The sequence below is a fragment of the Coffea arabica genome, chromosome 2e, assembly GCF_036785885.1.
Source record: "Coffea arabica cultivar ET-39 chromosome 2e, Coffea Arabica ET-39 HiFi, whole genome shotgun sequence".
NCBI classification, from domain to species: Eukaryota; Viridiplantae; Streptophyta; class Magnoliopsida; order Gentianales; family Rubiaceae; genus Coffea; species Coffea arabica.
In genome coordinates, this window is record NC_092313.1 from 15,397,421 (window position 1) to 15,420,750 (window position 23,330).

The following is a 23,330-nucleotide window of genomic DNA, read 5'->3' on the forward strand; positions in this document are numbered from 1 at the left end:
TTCGTAAAAATATTAATATAACACTTTTTCAATTTTAGTTACAAACATTTATGTATTTAACATAAATTAAATGATTCAGAATAAAATGCACATAAAGAGCGAATACTTTACTCGTGTAATGGATGAAAGTCATAAAAAATTAATACTTTATGGGCCATTTATTTTTTTTAAAAAAATATTTAATTTATATTAAATAAATAACCTATCGATTTCCTTTTTGCAAGAATATTACTATAATAGTTTTTGAATTTTACTTACAAATGTTGATATATTTATCATAAATTAAATATTTGAAAGTAAAATACTCGTAAAAAACAGGTACTTTGTCAAGATCAAGCGCTTACCATTGCACCAAAAGCTATAGCTATTAGCGAAGGCGCAACTTTATTTCTTTAATCACAATAGCAGCGTAAAGCACCGTACCACGCTCGGCCAGTATGAGGGGCTGCACCCCTGGATGCCACGGATTGGACGGTTAGTCCCTTCGAATCGGGATCTGAAGGATGTTGCTGATTAGGCCAACATACTTTAAATGAGTAATGCGTGCTTGCCCATAAATTATACTCCTTAAAATTTATTAATTATTAATTGATTTATAGTACTTTGTCATTCATTGGACATGTAGTACAAAGGACAAATTTGGTAAAAAATTCTAATTTCACTCTCTAAAACAATATTTTAATCGTTTGGACTGAATTTGCAAAGGATTAGTAACCTCAGGGGAGGTCAGTGTAATTTTTCAAACCATAAGGGAGGCCAGTGCAAATGTCAGAAACCTCAGGGGAGGTTTCTGCAATTATCCCTTTAATTTAGTAGTAGTAATTAAGAGGTGGACCAAAGAAGGACAAAAAAGGAGAAAGCGTGGTCGTCGGGACCAACGGTGCCAGTCGCTTTTCCCTGATTTTTTTTTTTTTTTTGCAAATAAAAACTTGATGGATGGGGGGTGGGTCCTGATGGATCATGCTATTTTGAATTGATTTTGTGTAGTATTTTACTTGCGAGGATCTACGTTTAACATGATTGATTGATTGATGCAACTAATACTACCAGTTTTAAAATTAAAAAACTTCCATAAAATGAAAAAGGATTGATGAAACGTTTGACAAATTCGAATAATTCCATGGTACAATTGATATATATGTGTCTAAAGTCCAATGGCTAGTGTACGATAAGCCATGAGGAGGGATTCTGTGTCTGTCTGCGACCTTCTGCTTTTTCTTTTCTTTTCGTTTCTTTTTTTTTTTTTAAAAGTTCTTGCATGGCTTGTTTGAAGTAACTCCAACATATATGTTTCTATTGTTGTCCTTTTTTTTTTTTTTTTGGATCTCCTTGTGATGTTAATTTATGTTTTGAACTTCCAAAGTTAGTGTCTAATAACTACTGCTACTGTGTGTCTATGGTTGGTGGTATGCACAAATACTAAATACTCGCAGTTCCAGTAGCGTTAGTGACGTTAAAACATCATGTTATGTGGTGGTATCATTCTCCTAATGACCAGGAAAAGGTGACTACTACACCGCCGTCTGCTAATTTGTCTCTGCAGAAATATCATCATCTCCTTCAAAAGTTGGTAGTATTATACGGTGTGTAGATTAAATTTGACTGACATTGATTGGCTCCCTAAAATATCTTCCCTGTCTGAAAATTGCTATAGCTAAGTCCTTAAACATGAATGAATACCAAGACACCATACATCGAGTTCGATCATCCTTGTTCCCCAGTTTATTCCAATCATAAACAAGATTTTGATCATCAGGTCAGTCAGAAAGTTCGACATTGGAATCTTCCGCACAGTACAACTCCTACCACTACTGCGAGTATTAGTAGTCAGCGTCCGTTAGTTTTGGGATGAACACCAAACATGCGGTACTGGGCCGTTCCTCGTACACATCCTCTGCTACGTAGGAGTACCGTGTTTATGCTGCATGGGAGTATATATTTCTCCCTCCCTCTCTCTCTTTTTTTTTTTTTTGGCAGCCGAAGCATCATCTTCTTGAGCTTTCAGCGTAGTACATGTGGTGGGGTCCTGCAAAATGATCAGATGTCTCCCAATCCCATTCAGTCCCAGGAGAAAAGCCAGATGCTTGCTCATCTAAATCTAGACCGTCAAAACTGTTGGCCCCCCCCTCAATCATGGCTTCCTTCACGCTCAAGGTTGTTGCAGAAAGAAAGAAAGGGCGCCAAACTGCTGCAATTTGATTTCCGTGCCAAACTGCTCTAAAAAGTTAAAGGGCAGCCCGATCGAGTTGGATGCATCTCTGACTAGTAAACTTTTTTATTTTATAGTACTGCTCTGCTAATTGAGGTCCCAAAGTTAAATGTAAACCCAATTTGATGACAAGTGAATTGAACTCGAAAAGCAACAAGGAAGTAGTATATGGTACTGTATATGGTTGAAGTTGGAGGATTGGGTCGACTTGATTTCCATCGTTTCAGGTAGTTAATAGGAGGAGGATCTTGATTTGATAACCGTCGGATGGGATGGGAGACTGTCGGCCTTACCAGTTACTTACTAGAGTCACAGGAAGGTGGCTCATACAATTATGGATTCCTTGCTCCTTCGCATGCTACTGCTGTTGCACGAAAACGAAACCAAACTGCAGATTGTAAATTGTAAACAAAAGAATGAAACGGTGCGTGACGGCAATCATCCATAGGATACTCCATTCCCTTAAAGAGGTTCACATCAGTTGCGTTTTTAAATTCATTGTGATGCTTCTCCATTTTTTAGTGGTCGAAAAAATAATCAATTTCTTTTGCACTTTTGCAAACCTGCGATTCAGGATTTTTTTTTTTTTTTTGTGGGGGGTTTAGCAACCAACCAATAAAGATTTAGTAGTACGTGATAGTTTCCCAAGAACTGTGCAGTATATGGATACATATGCATCCATGGCTCTAAGTACGCAAGTAATCATGTGTGGTAACCAAAAACATGAGTTTGTCATGTTTCGGCTTGTAATGACCACCCCCACCGCCCCCACACACACACATACACGAAAAAAGAACGGACACGTGTAGGAGTAGTTGGAGTTGGCGAGTAGGACACTCCCATCAATTTCGCCACCGATCACTGACCATGCTTTCTTCCGTAATTCTTAACAACAGATCATCATCATCTTAGCTAAGCTACTTCAGTTTTCGTTTTTCACGGCTGAAGGGGACTCTCTCTCGATTATAATAAAGCTTTTGCTCTTTGACGACGAAGATTTGTCATCCATAGGTCCAGTAGTAGATGATAATAGAAAGGCGGCAATGCTAGATGACGAGATGATTTCTGAACTGATGGATCGAATCTATAGCACAAGTACACCTGTCAAGATAGAGATACAATCGAGACTTTATCCTTCGATCTAGCTTCGATGTTAAAATCAATTATGCAAAGGATCAGGAGTAAAAATAACACTAGTTGATTAGAGTTATGAGCAAGAGAGAAATTAAGCTTAAAAAATCCTATCACCCTCCTCACAAAAGGAAGGGAGTATTTATAGTAAGAAAACTGATAAGAGGAATGATGGAACCTACTCCTTATTACCTATAAGGAGTCAGCCTATGGCGGTGGTGTCAGAGATATGTCTAGGTATAACAGCGACGACAGTCATATGAACCTGTCTAATACTAGTCAGCTTTTACTTGTAGGTATCAGATGCCGAATAACTAGATAGGCCCAATCGACCGATGTGGATTCATGTCGGGAGGGCAAAGATGAGGATAAATACCAAGTTAGTCGAGGTGATCACCTCGGCCTAAAATGTGTTGGATTGAGTCACCTCGGCGATGCGTCAAGCCGAGAAAGCCAAGGTGAGCGTCCACACTAGACATTCAAATTATTGATGCCAATTGAGCTCCAAGAAATTGTAATAGAGTAGCAAAGTAACTAATTGGCCACTAGAGGAGGGACTGAGCTTAGGTTAGGGTTGAACCTCCTTGACTGTGTTTTGTTTGTAGAATTTTTTTTAGTATTGCCAAAAGTTATTTAACTACTTTCGAACATCTCAATAGATTAAATAGATCCATTCCCCTCCTTTTCCCCCTAGTATAGGATCAATTGTAATAATGTTGTACTAAAAAAAATAACAGAGTAGCACATGTAGGCCTATCAACGGGCCGGGTCTGGGTCCGGAATAATATCGGATCCAAATTCGACCTGTTTACCTGACGGGACTTCTACTCTATGTTTCGGATCCGGATCCGACGGGTCTACCCAAAAAAAAAATTATCAAAACTTACAATTTCTAATAAAAATAAGAAAAAAATATATTTGTAAACTAATTTCTAACTAATACAAAAAAAATCAAATAAGAAAAGAAATCAAATTGACCTTACTCAAATACACCACCTTAATCAAATTATATTGATAAATATATATTTTTAAAACTATTAATCCATTTATATCCGGATACGGGTCGGAGTACTATATTCGGTATCCGACCCATTTTTTTTTTGTTTCACAAAACAGATCCAAGTCCGGGTCCGGATAACGAAATTAAATCCCTACCCATAATTGGAATAAATTGACGGATCTGGTCCAGGTCCCGGTTTAGACCCAGACCGTTGACAGGCCTAAGCACATGCATTAGCACACTATGTTAAATAAGGTTCTTCAGTGGATTCCACGCTTAACTTACCTCCAAATTTTGCAAAGCAATTAATGTTGGAGGATTTCTAGAAATTTGAGTTTAGATTGTAAATTATTTGAGATATTTTTACTATATCACTTTTTGTGATGTAATGTATGTGAGATAAAAAGGTAATTGGGAAGATAAAAAGGTGTATTGGAAATTGTAATGATGATGTAAGCAAATATATTTGGGCAAATAATCTCCTGTCCAAACAAATTTACTCTGTTTTCTACATAAGGGAAAAACAATAGATCATTTTACATTTATTCAGGTCCCTTAGTGCTCTAACACTTGCAAATATAAGACGGTCAATATAATAATAGGGATTGAACCTTTTCAAGTAGTTTTAATTACTTCGACTTTTAAAATTATATATATATATATACACCATAATTGAGCTAAATACATTGTACTTGTTTCAAAATCTATATGTCAAGGAACATATTTTTCCAATTTAACCATTTGCATCTCTAAAATGTACCTCGATGAAAAGGAAAATAAATAAATAAATCCATGATCTTGGAGCAGTTGATAAGCGGGATGCTAATGTCAACGGGAGGTCATAAATTGGACTCTTGTATGTGGCGCTTTGAAAAGCTCTGGTTCAAACATTCACCTTTGAGTAAGAGTTGAATTCTGCAAGTACTCTCTGGGTCAAATCTGGATTAGACTCCGTGAGGATGAGGATACCGGATGCTCAAAGTCAAAAAATAAAAAATAAATTTTTTTTTTTAATTCGAGGAAAGGGGAAAAGAGAATAAAGCTAGATGCCAGAACTGCTTTTAGTCATTTCCATGGACCAAGCCTTGTAATGGGCTTAAGGTTGGAGCAGCAAAAGCTGTAAGCAGTGGGAGGACGTGGAACAACTAAGGTCGCCTGAGTAACAACTAAGGCCTAGGCCTACATTTGCCGGTCCATTGGTAGTGGGCGAAGGAACCAACGCCCACGGACACGGGCCTGAGTTTCCTGAGAGATCTTTTCATTAATTGTTACTTATGATGTCGTGCTACTACAATGCTATATTTTTCTCTCGTCTGGACTCATGTACAGTCCTCCATTTGGAGCTTGTACAATTCTGAGTTTTCAGATTGTGGAAAAATTTGGATTCAACACAACCTATGCATATACACCAAACATTTTACGGTGCACAGCTTCAAACAATTAAATTTATGGGGCATAGAACCACCATTAGAATCTAAAACATTTATTAGTCACCATAAAAAGGCTCGAGTATTTAAGTAACAATTAATGCCCGCATATTTTCCAGCAGTCTTAATTTTGTTTCAACATCATTGAGTTGGTTGTTGCAGTAGGCCTGCTTTTGTAGGAAGCATCAAGAATGAAGTGATAGATCGCTATTCCGGCTTGGTACTCGTGCAATAACCAAAATATCAGTCATCATTCTGTTGTCCACAAAATTGATGATACAGGTTAAAAACAAAAAACAGTAGTAACACTCGGGAATCCTATACAGGTTACAGCTGGAAGGAAGAACAGACGGAGACCTGATATAATTCAAAATAACTGAACGGTTGCGCAAGAGAGCACAGTAATGTGAAAGTACGTAGGTCCAAGATGGAAAATTTCAAGACCACAAATGGGCGTAGATAATCACCATTAAATGAAAAATTTGGAATACCAAATTTATGATTTAAGAGCTTTTAATATCTAATACGCAATTTGGGGTGGAACTACTTGGTAATTCAGTAAGCAAGTATCTACACTTTCTTTTGAAAGTTTCAACCCTTTGTGAATTGTGAAAGACGTGGTGATGCAAGTTTGTTTGGATTGTGTTTTATTTGGAATATTTTTTACTGCAGCACTTTTTGTGATGTGATGTGTGTGAGATAAAAAGGTAATTGAAAAGATAAAAAGGTGTATTGAAAATTGTAATAATGATGTAAGCAGATAAAATTGAGAAAATAAAACACAATCCAAACAAACCTTTCAAAACTGTAGCACTTTTTTGATATTCGAGTTCTATCATCAATTATCAAGAAGTTCTATCATCAATTATCAAGAAGTTGAGCCATTTGGACTCGGTGTTTGGTATTTTATGCCGACGCTTCAGCATCCTTGGTATTTGCCGTCAATGTCAACCCTAACCTCTTCTTTTCTTCTCCAGTCTATTTTTTTTACCTTACCCCGACTACCATATTTACTTACTTACGTAACGATGCTGTCTAAAGATATACTTGCAGCATTAAAAGGCTCAATCAAGGAGCGTGAACCTTTAAAAGGCAGAATGATTGATTAGTAGAAACCTTTGCGCGTCCACCCTAGAAAACAGATTTAGGGACTGAGGACAGAGAGATCTATCTAAAATTAAAGGCGATCGGTGAATAAAAAGTGGCGTCTGAAAAAGCAAATTATCACCGGATAATGTTATTAGTACAAGATTAGCGCTAGGAGTAAGGTTACAATTATCACCAGATCCACCTGGAAAAAGAACAGACAAAGGCCTCTAAGGTGGGCGGATGGAGTCATTAGGTAAAGTAAGATGCCAAAACACATGACTTTGACATGTCTTTAATTATTAAGTTGTTCGTCTTTAACGATCATTTGGCTCTATCCTGAATGACGTCCATCCCCATCTCGGTCGGATCCGTTGCCTGAACTTCATAGTGGATCCCATCCAGCACTCTCCTCAGTCCATCTTTTGAAGTTGCGTACAGCATTTTTGCTCTAATTCTTGATTCCTCCGGAGACCTGATCGAGGAGATCATCAACGTACTTGCAACACATCAACTCAATTTAACAGAGACAATAATGATCTGTCTAATTAATTAGCAATAAACACAAAAGATTACTTCTGCATAGTTGGCCCATAAATTTGTTGAATTCTTGGAGGTAGCTCTAGTCTCTAGCAATATTGACAAAAGGGGAATAAATGTATGCTTAAAGATTGGTATCATATCAGGGGGAACCACCGATCAAAGATAAAAGAAGCAGAAGAAAATCAGTTACTAGAATGATAAGCAGGTGGGAGTAGTGGCGGACCATGCGATGAAGAAAATCTTGCTCTTCCGGCAATTGTCGACGGTGACAAAGTCGAAATCAAAGACTGCATAACGGCAGTCGTCTTTGGGCAGGGAGGCAGCAAGTTGTTCGTAGCCTTCACCAGGTCCACCCACCTTGTCCACCGTCACCAACCTAGAACCTTCATCGATCTTGAACACTATGAATCTGTGCACCTTCTTCCACTTCATCTCCATGAACGAATTCTTGCATTCCTCCGTTACCCACATCCCTGTTGTAGCCTATCATGCACGCATATAATATGTTCAACAAAACAAACACGATGTTGCACACTAATAAATAATTGGGCCTGTGTCTCCTATACATATTGGCTTGATCTGCAGCTTCAATATATGTGCATATGTGTACATGTAAGCTCGGCCAAATTAAGACACAAATTACTAAAGAAGATGAATTATGCAAAGAAAACGATGATCAGTGTGCAAGAATTGAAAGAACGGTAATTTGAGGGTGCACCATTTTGAAAGCCATCGCCATCTTGTTTGTGGTTGCAAAGTTGAGAGAAGCTGCAGGCGGTCAATTTGTCAGCTAAGCAGGCGAATTGATTTAACATCCAAGTGTGGATCGAATAAATGGACTATAGGGGTTTATATACAAACTTTACTACCTAAAAAGCCATTCAGATTTATGGTATATTACAAAGGTGTCCTCATGAGATGAGGTCTATTTCTTGGCTTCTGTACACTGCCTGTAGTCCTTGGGGGTGGATCTGAATGACGGAAATGACCCTCCAAGGGAGCTCTGGTTGCCTTGGAAAATGTTGCCTGGTTGGCCAAATGGAGGAGTTGAACTTTTGATGTTTTCTAGGCTATCGGCCTCAAAGAATGTTTTTTCACACGGGGGCGGGGGTCTTTGTGAATTAAGCATAGTTAAATACTAGTACTACTAAGTACTAAGTAAATGGATCAAGGTTATATAATTCTGCATTGCCCTTGGTTTATTATATATTTGCCAATGTTTGATCTTCTTAGCTACATAAAGTCATTGATGTATTTCCTGTAAAAAAACCCTCTGCTTTCTGCGCATCCATCCTTGAACTCATCCATTCGATCCCATCTTCTTTCCAGTTCCACTGGACCACGCCATGGCCATTAACATTATTGCTAAAGTTGATGGCTTTTTTGCTAGTTGTCAGCGACTCACCAACTTGGGTATAGTTTAGGTGTTTGATATCTGCTGCTCCTGTGTTTGTGTATTGAAAATCTTCACCTGTTCATCAGATTACCCAATATGTATTTTCATATAAAAATTTCCGGTCATCTCCATCGACAACCAAATTGTAACAGTAATTTCTGACTGGAAATCAAATGGTACATATGCGAAACGGTACATATCCATTCTCATGCTTGAACCTAAAAAATCTTGCTCATGAGTCAGAATTTTATTATACAAAAATACGTTATAGACCTCGCTCAATCAATCAGAGAGAATACAGTGCAAACATGTGGTCTCTAGGAAGCGGGCCTCATCACCGACGGTACACCTACATGCCCCGCATTTCCCTCTCTTTGAGTTCCTCAACTCGAAAAGAACCTTGGCGTGGAAGCAAAGGTGAAGAGTCCATTCGTCCCCCATCGACATCGATTGGTAATAACAACTACTGTAGCGATAACATGTGGTACGTATACAAATTGTGTGGAAAGCGGAGCGGTGAAATTTCTTGGTTTAAAGTAATTAAATCAATGTCTCTTCGATAGACCTTGAGCTTCCTTTGCCAGCTTTCTTATCTTTCTTTTGGGCATTTTTATGATTGAGATCTACGATCTATCTATCACTTTGGTCCCTAATTTTTTCTAAACTAACTAATCCCTGAGCACCTTTAGGCATCCCATAAAAAGTTTCTAGGAATTTGGCAGATAAGAAGAGCGCAGCATTATCCTGATCGTGTTCACATCGAAATAGCAGTATAGCAAATGCATATGTAAGCGGGATATGATTGCAAGAGACATTCCACGAGCACCACAGAAACAGAGAGAATGGAGAAAAACAACACAGAGCTTACAAACACTAACGTCTAACAATGTCTATCAGAGCAAGTGAACAGACAGATGATGGAGTTGGACATGGGAACGTGTCTCTTTCCTGCGGCTGGCCCCTATTCATTCCATCAAAAGAAACATAATAATAATATAACATCTCCAAACTTAACTGGATTTGCAGTCCAACGATTTCATTGTGAGCTGATTTGATAGATGAGGCAACTTGTATGAATATGATTTTTTTTTTTCAAAGAATAGGAAAACAGTACAAAAATAAGATGAAAGAGGAAGGAAGTTAAATGAAGGGAAAATTGATCAAAACGTCCCTCACATTTTGCAAAATAACTTTTTTTGTCCCTCACTTTTAAAAATATAATTTTACGTCCCTTACAAATTCATATTGGTCAAATTTGGTCCCTACATAGGTTTCCGACTAGTTTTTTTATCGGAATTCACCACGTGCCTTGCATGTGATCATATTTTAACGGCAAATTTGTCAAATCAAATTTTATATAATTTGATTCATAATCCCTCACATTTCATAAAATAAATTTTTTCGTCCTTCACATTTTTCAAAATGAATTTTTTCATCTTTTATTGATCATGTGTGTGAATAATTTTTTTTAAATCCATGTATATATTTATTTGATTTCACCTGAACAGTACGAATAGCATGTCAAATCAAATAGAGATATATTACACATTATTCGTATTGCTCAAGTGAAATCAAATAGATATATACATAGGTTTAAAAAAATTGTTAGTTTTTCACTTATATTCATTTTCTTTTACTCGAAATTTGAAAATAAAGAAGACATTTAATTCTAAATATTATCGAGTGTTTATATCGAATTAAATTTGGATAGCAAAAGTAAACAAAAGAAAAGTATGACAAAAAGAAATAAGTGATTGGCACTTTCAAATTTTAACACAATTATAAGGCAAGTAATTCAACTGTTGGCCTTAAAAGTGTCGAGTAGAAATTTCAGATTTAAACTGAAATTTTTTAGCACAATTATAGAATTCGAGTTAGGACCCATTAATTAGATGACCTTATTATACAACTCAATAAATAAATTATTACCAAAAGAGAAATGTCAATAATATTGAAGAGGTTCAAATGGTGAAATCATATAAATATATACATGAGTTTCAAACAAAATTATTAGTTTAAAACCCCTATATATATCTATTGAATAGCATGTGTATAACTACAATTAGCATGTTTAGATGAAATCCAATAGAGATAAATTACATGTTATTCATACTGTTCAGGTAAAATTAAATAGACATATACGTGGGTTTATAGAAAAAAAGCTATTCGTATACATGATCAATGAGGGATGAAAAAATTCATTTTAAAAAATATGAGAGATGGAAAAATTCATTTTTTGAAATGTGAGAAACGAAGCAACTCATTTTGTAAAATGTTAGGGACAAAAAAATTCATTTTGTGAAATGTGAGGGACTATGAATCAGATTATGTAAAAATTCATAACAATTTTACCCTTAAAAAATGATCACTTGCAAGTCACGTGGTGGATTTCTACAAAAATTAGGCGGAAACCTAGTTGGGGACCAAATTTGATCAATGTGAATTTGTAAGGGACGTAAAATTACATTTTTAAATGCGATGGACGAAAAAAGTTATTTTGCAAAATGTGAGGGACGTTTTAAACGATTTTCCCTTAAATGAATTACGAGGTAATTGATCTTTGACACCAATGGTTAAAAGCGACTTCCTTGCACCTTAAATGATCATTATGAGTCAAAATGTTCAGTAATTTGTGAAATCACAAATTCGATGGTTCCGGGATACCTGAATAAAAATAAAATAAAATCCCACCTTCTCGTGGCCAAAGATAGGGAAGCTGGATATAGTTGATTTATTTTCTTGCCTGCTTCGTCCCAAATATGTCATGAATCTTGTGTCGATTCCAAATTGGATGGTTCTCTAACTCAGGTGGATGTGCTACAGCACGTGTTGGGAATTGATTTCTGCTCAAAATTCTCCTCGCTTGATTTTCCAACATTTCCGACATATGTTACTAAATTTGTGATTTTGCATGTTGGGATGTCAATAAAGTTTCCAATTTCGTCGCCTTTTGCCATGATGATCCCCAAGGCCTAGCAGAAGCTAATGAAGGGCTCGGCAGAAATACGATAGTCTGACAAGTATGAAGCTAGCTAACATCAGTAATTAATTCCGTGGCCTAAAATGAATCAAACCACCATGCAATGTTGAACACCGAGTTTGCACTTTGGCAAGTTTGCTTTCAAGAGGTGCAATGCCGCCGCTGACACCTCAGAGATACAGAACAAGACCCAGATAACTTCTTCAAGAAAGCCTTGTTTTCTTATTGAATCTACCTCTGTTGAAAGGAGTCAAATGAACTAACAAACACATATGCACAATCTTTCCGCCACGCAGTTAAACATCCAAGTACAAAATTAATACAGACACAAGAAAACGTAAACTCTATACAACCATTGGTGTTCTAGCACTAAACGCTGATCTCTGGCTCCTACTTATTGGGAGGTGAACATAAACTTCATGAACCTCTTGTTTACAAACATCACCCTTGTCCCTATCAATGGCATAGCACACATATACGGTGTCAATCACATTATCCAGCACATGCACAAAGAAGCCCAACACCACCAAGAGCAGTAGCCATGCCATAGCAGCAACGAAGTACGCCTCCACACCAAGATGCCCAACAGCTCTTACTATAAGACAGACCTGCATGAGGAAGACAGGAGTACAGCGTGAGAGAATAAACAGAAACACATTTACTCTATAATACATATTTTAATATGTAGAGCAAATATAACATCCTGCAGAATTGATCCTCCACTAAGCTAATCTTGAATGCCCACAGTTAAATAAGCTTGAATGCCAATACCAACATGTCAAAGCATAATGTGAATAAAAGAAAAAGCAAAACGTCTCTCCCTCTCTCTCTCTCTCTCTCTCTCTCTCTCTCTCTCTCTCTCTCTCCCCCTCTCCCTCTCCCAACACACACACACACACACACATGCAAGCGCAAATACACATGCAGAGACACATTTTGGTGCAGGTTTTGCAACGGGAAAGGTCCAGAGAGGATGCTTCAGCAAAGTTCTACCCGCAATTTAACCAAAAACTTCATTTATCCCATCTCTTGTGATAAACAACTTCATCTGGTTGTTTTCAAACTTAATATTTGATGTAGCCTGACTCAATAATGAGCAAAATCTCACGAGTTTCAATTTTAGCTTGCAGCCAAAATAGGACAAAGTCTTCCTGGAAGCAATATCTAGCCATGGATGGTAAATTGATTAGGCACGTGTCACAGGCAAATAAGTCATATGATACTCATTATGTTTATCTTTATAAAACTAATCTTTTAAGATTCGGTGGTTCAGCAATCCAACAACTAAGTTTAGATTATCTCACCAACATGCAGTTTGCACAAATAATTACTTGTTATGCCTGGTTCAGTCAGAAAAAATTCAAGCGTATATTTTCTTCAAATGGAAAATTGACAAGTGACAAATAGTGAACTCACCACTATAGCATATAGTACTGAAAGAACAAAAATTATTCCTGCCAGAACACGAGTGGAGACAGTCTCCACAAAAGCGGCTGAGAGAAGATTGCGCTTCAACAGTTCATAGGTCATCCTTGCAGAGGTGCAGTAAGCTTCACCAGTTATAGCTGCAAAGTTTATAGTGAACTTATTAAGAAAGTCAAATGCTGCCATTAGGGCATTCACACAGCACCGTAGGATTAGGTTCACAATTCCAGAAGCATCTTCATTCCTTGCATTGTCAACCATTGCTCGCACAAAGCGAACAACACCGACAAGCAATCCAGATAAACATACCGTGCCCGAGGAGGGTCCAAATGCATTTCTGCACGTTTTCCAAAGAAAAATGAGACATTGAACAAATCAAATGGAGAAGATTGCATAAAATAAACGCATCTAAACAGTTTTACATGCAATTTGCCTGACAGTCCATATGTTAAATTAAATTTCTAAGCCATTAGCACAATAAAGCATTAAAACACCAAAGATGTACATCATTTCAGCCCTCCATAAGTTCAAAAATAATTATCCTTCCTCTTCTCCCTTCAGGTGTTCTGCTTTTACAAGAAAATAATGGCAGTGCAACTCCATTGCTAACAAAAGGTTTGTTCATATATTTTAACAACAATAGACGAATTATCTTCAGTAGTAATACACTTACTACTAGTGCACTTTTTCAAGTTGTTTTATCAGTATGATATCCCTTCAAAAGTAAAAACATGTATTTGAGTTCTGACAACTAAATTTTGGATAAACTGTTGTGTAATAAGACAAAAGGATCAAAAGTCATTTTGGAAGAAAAATTACTCGTGTGACAAAAGGAAACATTAAATTGTAATATATTGAATCAGGTCATATCGCCAAGATTTTGAAAACTTGTAAATTACGATACCTGAATCTTGCTAAGCAATCATTGGCCAAGAAATTTTGAAGCTTTTCAAGAAAGTGTTAATTTTGTTTGCAACAGCTGAGCAGAAAATACATGCAACTACTTACATTTGGAGTAGTAGTACCACAAGAAGTCATTTCATCCTACAAAAGTTAGAGCATCTTCTCAATTACATTCTTCAAACTGCTTTTGGAGTTCCTAAACCCTTCCACCACCACCCCCCCCCCCCAAAAAAAAAGGAAAAACAAAAAGGTGATTGGAGTTCCAAGACCAGTGCCTACAAATGCTAAGGAAGATTTGGAGATCCTTCTAGTCTTTCATTGAAGAATCCTGGAATTGCGTATAAACTATGCTGACTTCTTCGAGGATTACTATCAAAACAAAGTACACTAATAAGGATGTAATCACCATATATAGCCATTTTGACAGATATTGGAAGTACTAAACAGCAAGTAAAATTCATCTAAGTGCAACTAATTTAAGATACAGCTGTTTTTATGATTTCAAACCAAAATGCTAAATGAGTGCACAAGCACAAGCAGTAAAAAATGAATGTATTTAAAAAACAAGACATGAAAAGATACTTAAGTCCCCTCTCTGTTGCAAGATCATCTTTAAGCTATATACCTGATTGAGTAGAAACACAATTGTCTTACTAAATTGTCATCCAGCATAACTTAAATAGGATTTTTCTATTGTGTGCCGTACGGGCATGGCATAAAATGTAGGCCAACTATTTTTTGTCTGAAAAAAGTTCCTAAGCAAATGTATACGCAACTTAATTCTAAAGAGGTATTCAAATATTTCCTTTATCCTGCGATTTGTATAAAAATTCAAACTTTGGGTTCTACTAATCCAAGGCAGTAACAACGACTCACCTTCAAACCATAGAATCATGACAGTGCAAATAATCAAAAGATTACCAAAATGACTAACAAGAATCCAAACATTTTACCAAGTTTTCTCAACCAACTCAAAATTCCTTCAGAACTTGAATTCTTAGGGGTGGTTAAAAGAGAGAGAGAGAGAGAGAGAATATAAAAGAGCAGGCCCAGAAAGTAACCTCAAGGCGCTTCTTAAACTTTTCTTGGGCCTATCATAATCCTTGGAGAAGTACCATTGAGCTATAGTCCCACTAATGACATAAACTTGAGCTTCAATCATTGCTGTAGCAGACCAAAGCATTGTCAAAATGGCCAAGGCATAATAAGCGGGTACCCAACCGTCCTGTTTCCAAACACAATAGTATTCACCATTCTTTTCCTTGGGCACAATCTTCCCATTGAATCTAGCAAAAACCAAGAACACGACAATGGGTGCATAATATAAAAATAACCCCGAAGTCAATCCTGGGAGCACCCCAAACAACCCCAGATTCTGCCATAGCCCATTTGCAGCCACCCCAATTATGTTAATGGTCAACTCAATCCGATGCCAATTGACTACAAAAATCCAGATTACCACCCCAATTATCAGCAATATGAAAACAAAAATCAAAATTCGATAGGCTAAAGGAAGAGCCTCGCTACATCTAGAGCTGACATGGCAAGCAACAAACCAGTAGATATCCAGAAACACAGGAACTATCACAAAGAAAGGAAGTGATATGTACACTAGCTGCTTGGTGTAATGCTTGAGCAACAAAAGTACAAACAAAACAAAGGGCACGCTCAAAATTAAGGTGATGACAAGGGTCCATATCAAGCTCTTCAAAACACTCGATTTTAAAGCGTTAATCGAAATTGGGTTGCTAAAAAAGGAGGGTTGTGTAACTTCGAGAAGGGCGCAAGTGGAGGAGGTGGAATTGTAGAAAAAAGAGGAGACTTGGGAGTGGTGGGGGTTCCTGTGGACGGAGGCAAAGATGCCGAAAGCGAAGGTGGCGAGGATGAGGAGAGAGAAGAGGAGGAGGAAGGGCCAGTCTTTGAAGGGGCGGGGGCCGTAATTGTAGGAGATCTGGAGGAGCTGGGAGTGGTCATCGCTGGGTTGGGATGTGGTGGGGCGGAGGGTAGCGGGTACGGGTGATGCGGGGTGGTCTAGAGGAGGAGGATAAGGCTTGGAGAGGAGAGGTTGGGTGGGAGTGGGGTCTTGGAGAGAGGAAGAGAGTTTGTTGGGGTCTTCTTTGCTGCTGTCCATGGCATCAGAAGATGACTTGGGAGCAGAGGTATCTGGTGGGGGTTGGTGAGGGAGGAGCACGAGGAGGTGGAGACGGATTTGGCGGTGGAGTATTGGCTAATTCTTTCTACCTGAGTTGGGTTGAGCTCAGCTTAGCTCTCAGCTCAGCTGACAGCAGCTGAGATGAGATGAGTTGAGTTGAGTTGGGGGCTGGAGAAGATAATCGTGATCTGAATGGTCGATCGGTACATCAGATTTTTGACAATTACCACCACTCACCCTCGTTATTAGTAGTATATCTCTTCTCACTCTGAAGAATTAATTAGGCCTAATAATTAGTAGCATTATTACTTAAAAGTAGCAGCCCCCCTTTTACCAAAGATGATTATTGTGATTCTGATCCAGAGTGCCACCCCGCCATAGATAGTAAAACTTGTGTCTTCACCTCCAGACAGCACTTGCCTTTCCATGAATTTCTGTTTTCTTCGCGGACAAGCAAGGGAGATTTCAACACTGCATTGTATATCTGTTTTTCAGGAAAAGGACTTAGAAGCTCTCAAGTTTCTTGAATTCAGAAGAGTTATTTGTTAGCAGTAATACGCTTGTAGTATTGCTTTTGAAAAAATGTTTCTTCATGCAAATAAATAGATAGATATAAAAAAATTAAGTCCACATGGTTAAGTACCTGATATGTTCCCAGAACCTTCAAAATAGGGAACATCCAGTAATCATGGCTTGATATAATAATAAGTAATAATAATAATAATAATAACTTTAAAATAAAGAACAAATTAATGTGGATCGTTTACTATTTGAGTCCAGAGAAACCAACAAAAATTGCTCCCGGGAAGAAACAAAGGCTGTTGTATTATAAAGTTGGCAGTATAGTCTAATGAACATGATACAAAACACTAAAAATGTCTGTAAAACAATCTATGCCGAATATGTCAGTTTTACGATCCAAAACTTCCTGCCGGTTGTCATCCCGACATACTAGTGGCTGCATTGCTGTTGTCCTCATCCCACCGGCTCTTAGGTATCTCTCCAGAATCCACAATAATTACTTTCTTCCTGGGTTTCCCACTGTAGGTGCCTGCTCCACCCTCTATCGCAAAAACAGTGTCCATGCCTTCAATAACTTTTCCAAAAGCAACGTGCTCTCCGTCCAACCTGCAAAATTTTCGTGTCAAAGAATTCCAGTTATATCCACAAGGCAGCATGCCCTTTTTTTTTTTCTTTTTAATGATCATGTGTATATATATATATCCATCTAATTAGGAGTTGAAAATTAATTCAAGTCTCTGACTTAAATTGCATTCTTTTCAAGCCATTGAAAAAATTTCTAACACAGAGTTCAGTTTCCAGAACTTCCTCAACGTTAAACCTCCTCTTCCTCTACTTACCACCATCATTTATTAACCAATATCCAACTGCTGTCACGAGAATCCTTTTGCATCTTGAACCATTTCTAAGTGGCCAATGCACCAATACCACCAAAACCAGGCAGTCCCAGAGAGACCATTTCTTTTCAAGTATTTTTGTTTAGGAAGATCAGAACAAATTAGTGAAGTAGAGAAGCCAATGCATCTTTCCAAATCATAGTCATCTCTCACAGGCTAAATGAGGCCATATTGTAACCAATTCTGGCGAAAGCTCTTAAACTGAACACCATTGGAGCTCACATTCCAAGGTGAAATAAGAACCTGAATGTTAGGAGGCATATAATAAGTTTTACCATAGACCTAGACCACAGCAAATGCTTACCAGTACGTCTTGACTGTGGTGATAAAGAATTGTGATCCATTGGAATCAGGTCCTGAATTCACCATCGAAACAATACCTGCATATATGAAACTCACAATAATTACCGAAAAGGAAAACTGAAATGGGGCAAACACTTTTCCCTTCAACAAATAATCCCATAAAGAGACTAACAAGTAATATTGTACCAATATTAAGATAATAACAGAAACCTGCATGTGAATGTTTTATCTTGAAATTTTCATCAGGAAAGGTCCTTCCGTAAATAGATGCATTTCCCCTCCCATTACCATAGATAATATCTCCACCTTGAATCATAAATCCAGGTATAATACGATGAAATGGTGTTCCCTTATAACGGAGAGCTTTTCCTTTGGCAGCCTTGCCCTTTTTCCCTGGTTCAAGTAAAGTAAGGTCTTTGCTTAAAAAAGTCAATATAGGCAAGCTCCTAACTTTGTTCCAATAGTTTGATGTGAACAAAAGTAAACAACAACAAACCATGAAATACCTGTGCACAAAGCCCTGAAATTTTCTGCAAAGAATAAAAGGGATAACATGAGGGGTTTTGGGAAAGACAAGTAGAAAGGTAAGAAGAATAACAGTAGGCGCTATGCATTAGAGTGTTGTGTCAATAAAATTTAAGGAGGGTGCAGGAAGATGTGAGCATACCTGCTGTTTTTGGTACAACTTGGCCATACAATCCAATAACAATTCTTCCTGTAGATAAACAAGAATTAGTTGATGAAATTAGACAAAAAACATAGGTAGTAAATATATCTACTTCGACCTTTGTTCATCATGGATGAATATACTTTTTCTCCTTGACAAACATTGTTGCATAACAATTCATCATTTCCCGCAAATCCATCCAATAAAATTTTAGACACCTTCAAGTTTCACAAAGAAGGCAAGAGCACAAATGCATGTGCAAGCACAAGAGATAAATAACTTCACAGAATCTTCAGGTTATGACTGATTCTCAGGAAACAACTTTTCTGTGCTTACTGAATATCCAAACACATCTTTCCAAATACTGAGGGGTCCATATGGATTAGGTGTTTTTCAAAAACTTTACTATAGCATTATATCTTAAAAACTTTACCATACAATTGTATCTTGGGGTATTTTTTATTACTCCCCCATTCTCTCCTCCCTTACTCCTCTCTTCCTCCCTCCTCCCACCACCAGCTCACCTTCAGCCTCCTACCTCCCCCATCCATCCGCCACCTCCCATTCCCCCCCCCCCTCTTTTATTTTTCCTCATTCCTCTCCTCCCTCACTCCTCACTTCCACTCTCCTGCCTCTCCCACCACCTTACCTTTCCCCTCTCCCTGCACCCCCACCCTCCCTTCCCCTCCAGATATGGTTGCGCAACCAAATTTAGAAGGGGAGGGAGCACAGAGGTGCTGAGGGAGGGGGTAAGCCAGAGGGGGAGAGGAAGTGCAGCAGCAGAAAAACAGAGGGGAGGAAGAGGAGGTGCCAGGAAAGTGTACGGGAGAGGTGGAGGAGGGGGGAAGTGGATGTGGTGAGGGAAAGAGGGGAAGAAGAGGGAGGGGGTGACGGGAGGTGGGTGGAGATGCAGGGTGGTGGTAGGTGAAGAAAGGAAGGGCTGGTGGTTTTTTTTTCTTTTTGTGTTTTTTAGGGCGTGTTACTATAGCATATTGTATTTGAAAAAAAACAGCCAATCCAAATAGAGCCCAGTTATCTCACATAATACTCAAGGGAAAATGACTTTTTTCATGCCAAAAATTTGCATAAAAATCAGGTCCTATAGGTGGAATGAGAAAGTATAATGTCCTGTCAAGAACAGTGTTTCGAAAACCGGACTGGACTAGCTGGCTTGACCAGTCGAATCCCATGCCTCCGGTCCAGTTCAATGGTTAACCCGTAAATTCAAACTTAAACCATTCAAACTCAATCAAGAACAGGTTAGACTGGTAAAAACCAAGATCCAAAAAGTACCAAGGGCAATGTTGCTACAACAAAAAGTGCCAAAGCAACAATTTCATGATATGCAGTCTAGGACAATGTTACTACTTTTCCCATATAGGAGAATGTAGGTACCTGAAGGTACTATGTGCAACATAAAGGTTTCCGAGTAACTTAAACAAAATGTTAACAGGGGAGTGATATCATACAACATTGCAAAAGATACGTGGAATATCAAATAATACAAAGGAGTCTAAAAGGAAAAGAAAAATAGAACACTATTAACAAGACGGACTATGAACCCAGCAATACACACAATCCACCATAGGAAGGCATAAAGAACACATACCTACGTGTTGTTTATCTATGTCAACATCCAAAAAGACTCTGTGAGTAATTTCATGCACCTCTTCCACCTTCTCTTCTTCCTGCCAATTTATTGAAGGATGATTACGCAATGAAATCAAGCTAATAATAAAAAAAGCTTAGGTCTTGCGCCCTGTAGGTCGCAATACAATCTTCAAAGATCAGAAATTGAAGGATCTTTTATTAGCCCCTTAGAAGTCTGGATGAAATTTTAATTATCAAATCAAGATTGGATACATCATACATGTGGTTCAAAGGATTCAGACGGTCTACTGGTAGGCTCAACTTTTCAGCGATTGTATCTTAATTACTGATGTTATAAAGCATACCTATATGCATATAAATCGATGTTCATAGGTGATTCTTGTTCCTGTCCACAAGGAAGTTATCTGGGAAAGCTTGTTTACATCTTTTGCTAACTACGTGTACCAGTGCTACAGTTATTAATTATCTCTACTCTTATGCTAAGGAAAAGACTTTAGAGAAACAAATCAAGTTTGTTAAATAAATCCTTTAGCAGTAATGGAAACCACAAACATCAATTCACTTACCTCTAAAGCTCTTTGCCTCACTCATTTAGAACACTCTAACAAGACACATCCTTAAGTGGAGAAACCTATCTTTACCAATTCTAGAAAAAAAGGAGATTGCCAGTGAATTATGCAATAGTCGCGGACTCTTGTTCTACTTAAGCAAAAAGGGGGGGCAGAGTAATTTCCCTAGTCAACATCAAGTTCACAGCAGAACGACAATCAGATCTTTAAATAACATAGCGGATAATTGAATGAAAGAATAAAATCAGAAGTGGAAAAGAAAAAGGAGGGAGGAAGTACCTGTTGAGGGAAGGAGAAAGCGAAAAAGATGAGAACTAAAGCCACAACCAAGATCAGAAGACTCCTGGGCTGCAATAAGAATGACATATCCCTTCCCATCTCCTCTACCTTCACAATTCAGCATCTATTTCACATATTTTCCCCACCCGCCTAACAGCACACCACAATTTCAATAAATTCCGCCTAAAAGTAAATGATAAAATAGGAAGAACAAATTCTGTCGCTCGAGTATAGAGAGATAAAGGGCAGAAATCGCAGCTAAAAAACCCGAATTAAATGTTTGTTTGATGAACTGACAACCAATCAATACTCAACCACTACGCTCGGGGTGTCAGTAAATTGCTCCTTTTTCCCATCAATTCTTAGAGGAAGATAAGCTTGACGGCTTGCTCTGCTAATTTAATTCGTCTTTACCATTTGTCTCTTAATGCAACCTCTTTTTTTTTTTTGTTTTTTTGGGTGGGGAGGGGGGTGAGGGAAAAGGAAATTACCTTGGCCTATTTCTGGAACTTTGTGAGTTTTAATTAAGAAATTCTAAATTAGAGGAAAAAAACCGTAAAGAAAAAGGTAAAATATCTCCTTCTTTCGTCTTTTTTGACATTTTCAAAGGACAATATCTCATTATAAACAAAACAAAATAAATAGGCATCAAATTTTTTGAAGGAGTAAAAAAGTTGGTAAATTAAAAATTTATAGTACCAATTGTTCATGCCGCAGAAATCCTCGCTTGCCATATGAAATTCATAGACATTAAATCTTGTGGTTGTGCCTATATATTTCTGCATCAGGTTTTGTACTGTCTCCGTTTTGACCTGCCATCCTCATATCAGTTGAAGTCATCGAAATTTGAGACAAAATTTTGAGAATCAAGTGGACCGAGGAGGTACATACCGAAAAAATGAGCCAGGGTAATTAGGGTTCGATTGTTTGTTGTACTCTTTATATTTTATTTAGTGTTTAATTATATTACTACATTATTGTATGCATAAAAAAATAATATATATAAATAAAATATTTATCTTATATTCAATACAATATATAATATAATTGTATATTACAAATCTAAATATATATAATAACTACACCAAATTGCAAAAATTACAACCGTACAAACCCATCTCACATGTACCATTGTAAGCTACAAAAGGCATCGGGACCTTGGGAGTAAAAAGCAAAAATTTATTTAATAAATAAACCCATTGGGTTACCTTGTAGAAAATGGATTTTTTTTTTTTTAACACGATAGATTCTATTGTATAAAAATGGATAATAGAGGATTTCTTTTTTTTTTTTTTGTAAATGATGATATTGGACTTAAATGTCGTACTAAGAATTTTTTTTTTTTTTTTTAAAGGAGTACTAAGAACTTCACCCACACTTAATTTAATACTCTCTTTATTGGTTGATTTGGGTATTGGGCATAGGCAAAATTTGGCACCAGTCATGATACGCGTACTTTGTTAGTATGTACTACAAAAGTCATGCTCCATTTGCGTTTGGGCCGTAAATGCTAGCCGAACACAGCTCCCAAATGGAGAATTCAATATCACATCTCACCCACTTTGATGACTTGGATTGGGTTGGGAAATGGGTTGCAAAGCAAACTTTGAGCTGAGAAGAAGTTTTCTGAACTGAAAGCCAGTGATAGAGACAAAATGAGTATCATCAGAAACTTAGGCCCGATTTTGTAAAAACGTTATCGCAGTAGTCAGGGTGAGACTTCTCACTCTTGAGAAGAGTTGATTGTTCCAAGTTAGTCCCCAAGCCAGCTGTCAACCCCAGCACGCTAAAGCAGCCGAAGTTAGCAGTAGTAGGTGACAACAAACTTTCAAAGAGTGGAGATCAATGTTTTGAAACTCAGACCAGGGATTGACCCGATTAAGCCACCAGTTTTCGGTTCAATCGATCGAGTCATCGATTCATTGTTTTTAAAAATAAAAAATTTTTAAATTCATTAACTCTATTGTCTGGTGATACTCCTGTGCAGAATAAGCCCAGATTCAAACTTTTCGTACTTTCAAACTTCAGTTTCTTCTTTATCACAAAGAGATTAAGTTTCAAATCTTAATAAAAAAAAAAAAAAGAAGAACTCATCCAAGAATTTTCGTACCTCCAGGCCTCATCTTCATCACCAAGAGATAAGTTTCAAATCTTAAAAAAAAAAAAGAGAACTCATCCAAAGATTTTCAACATATTAACTTGAAGTATTCCTTTTCCAAAAATAAAAAAAT

The 23,330-nt window shown here is 37.5% G+C and overlaps 3 protein-coding genes across 3 annotated transcripts; all 3 read right to left on the reverse strand.

Annotated features, from left to right (window-relative positions):
• Window positions 1–6,976: 6,976 nt before the first annotated feature.
• Window positions 6,977–8,268, reverse strand: LOC113731149 (actin-depolymerizing factor 5-like). The gene is made up of 3 exons (XM_027256239.2): window positions 8,115–8,268; window positions 7,620–7,879; window positions 6,977–7,328 (listed from the first exon to the last, which is right to left on the reverse strand). The coding sequence occupies exons 1-3, from the start codon at window positions 8,133–8,135 to the stop codon at window positions 7,178–7,180; spliced, it is 432 nt and encodes a 143-aa protein (XP_027112040.1). The 5' UTR covers window positions 8,136–8,268; the 3' UTR covers window positions 6,977–7,177.
• A 3,703-nt stretch (window positions 8,269–11,971) lies between these two features.
• LOC113731150 (uncharacterized) lies at window positions 11,972–16,473 on the reverse strand. The gene is made up of 3 exons (XM_027256240.2): window positions 15,162–16,473; window positions 13,189–13,534; window positions 11,972–12,380 (listed from the first exon to the last, which is right to left on the reverse strand). The coding sequence occupies exons 1-3, from the start codon at window positions 16,229–16,231 to the stop codon at window positions 12,117–12,119; spliced, it is 1,680 nt and encodes a 559-aa protein (XP_027112041.1). The 5' UTR covers window positions 16,232–16,473; the 3' UTR covers window positions 11,972–12,116.
• Window positions 16,474–17,060: 587 nt separating this feature from the next.
• On the reverse strand, window positions 17,061–21,520 carry LOC113731151 (peptidyl-prolyl cis-trans isomerase CYP21-1-like). The gene is made up of 7 exons (XM_027256241.2): window positions 21,100–21,520; window positions 20,250–20,328; window positions 18,641–18,688; window positions 18,480–18,503; window positions 18,184–18,366; window positions 17,975–18,050; window positions 17,061–17,380 (listed from the first exon to the last, which is right to left on the reverse strand). The coding sequence occupies exons 1-7, from the start codon at window positions 21,196–21,198 to the stop codon at window positions 17,191–17,193; spliced, it is 699 nt and encodes a 232-aa protein (XP_027112042.1). The 5' UTR covers window positions 21,199–21,520; the 3' UTR covers window positions 17,061–17,190.
• Between the last annotated feature and the right edge of the window lie 1,810 nt (window positions 21,521–23,330).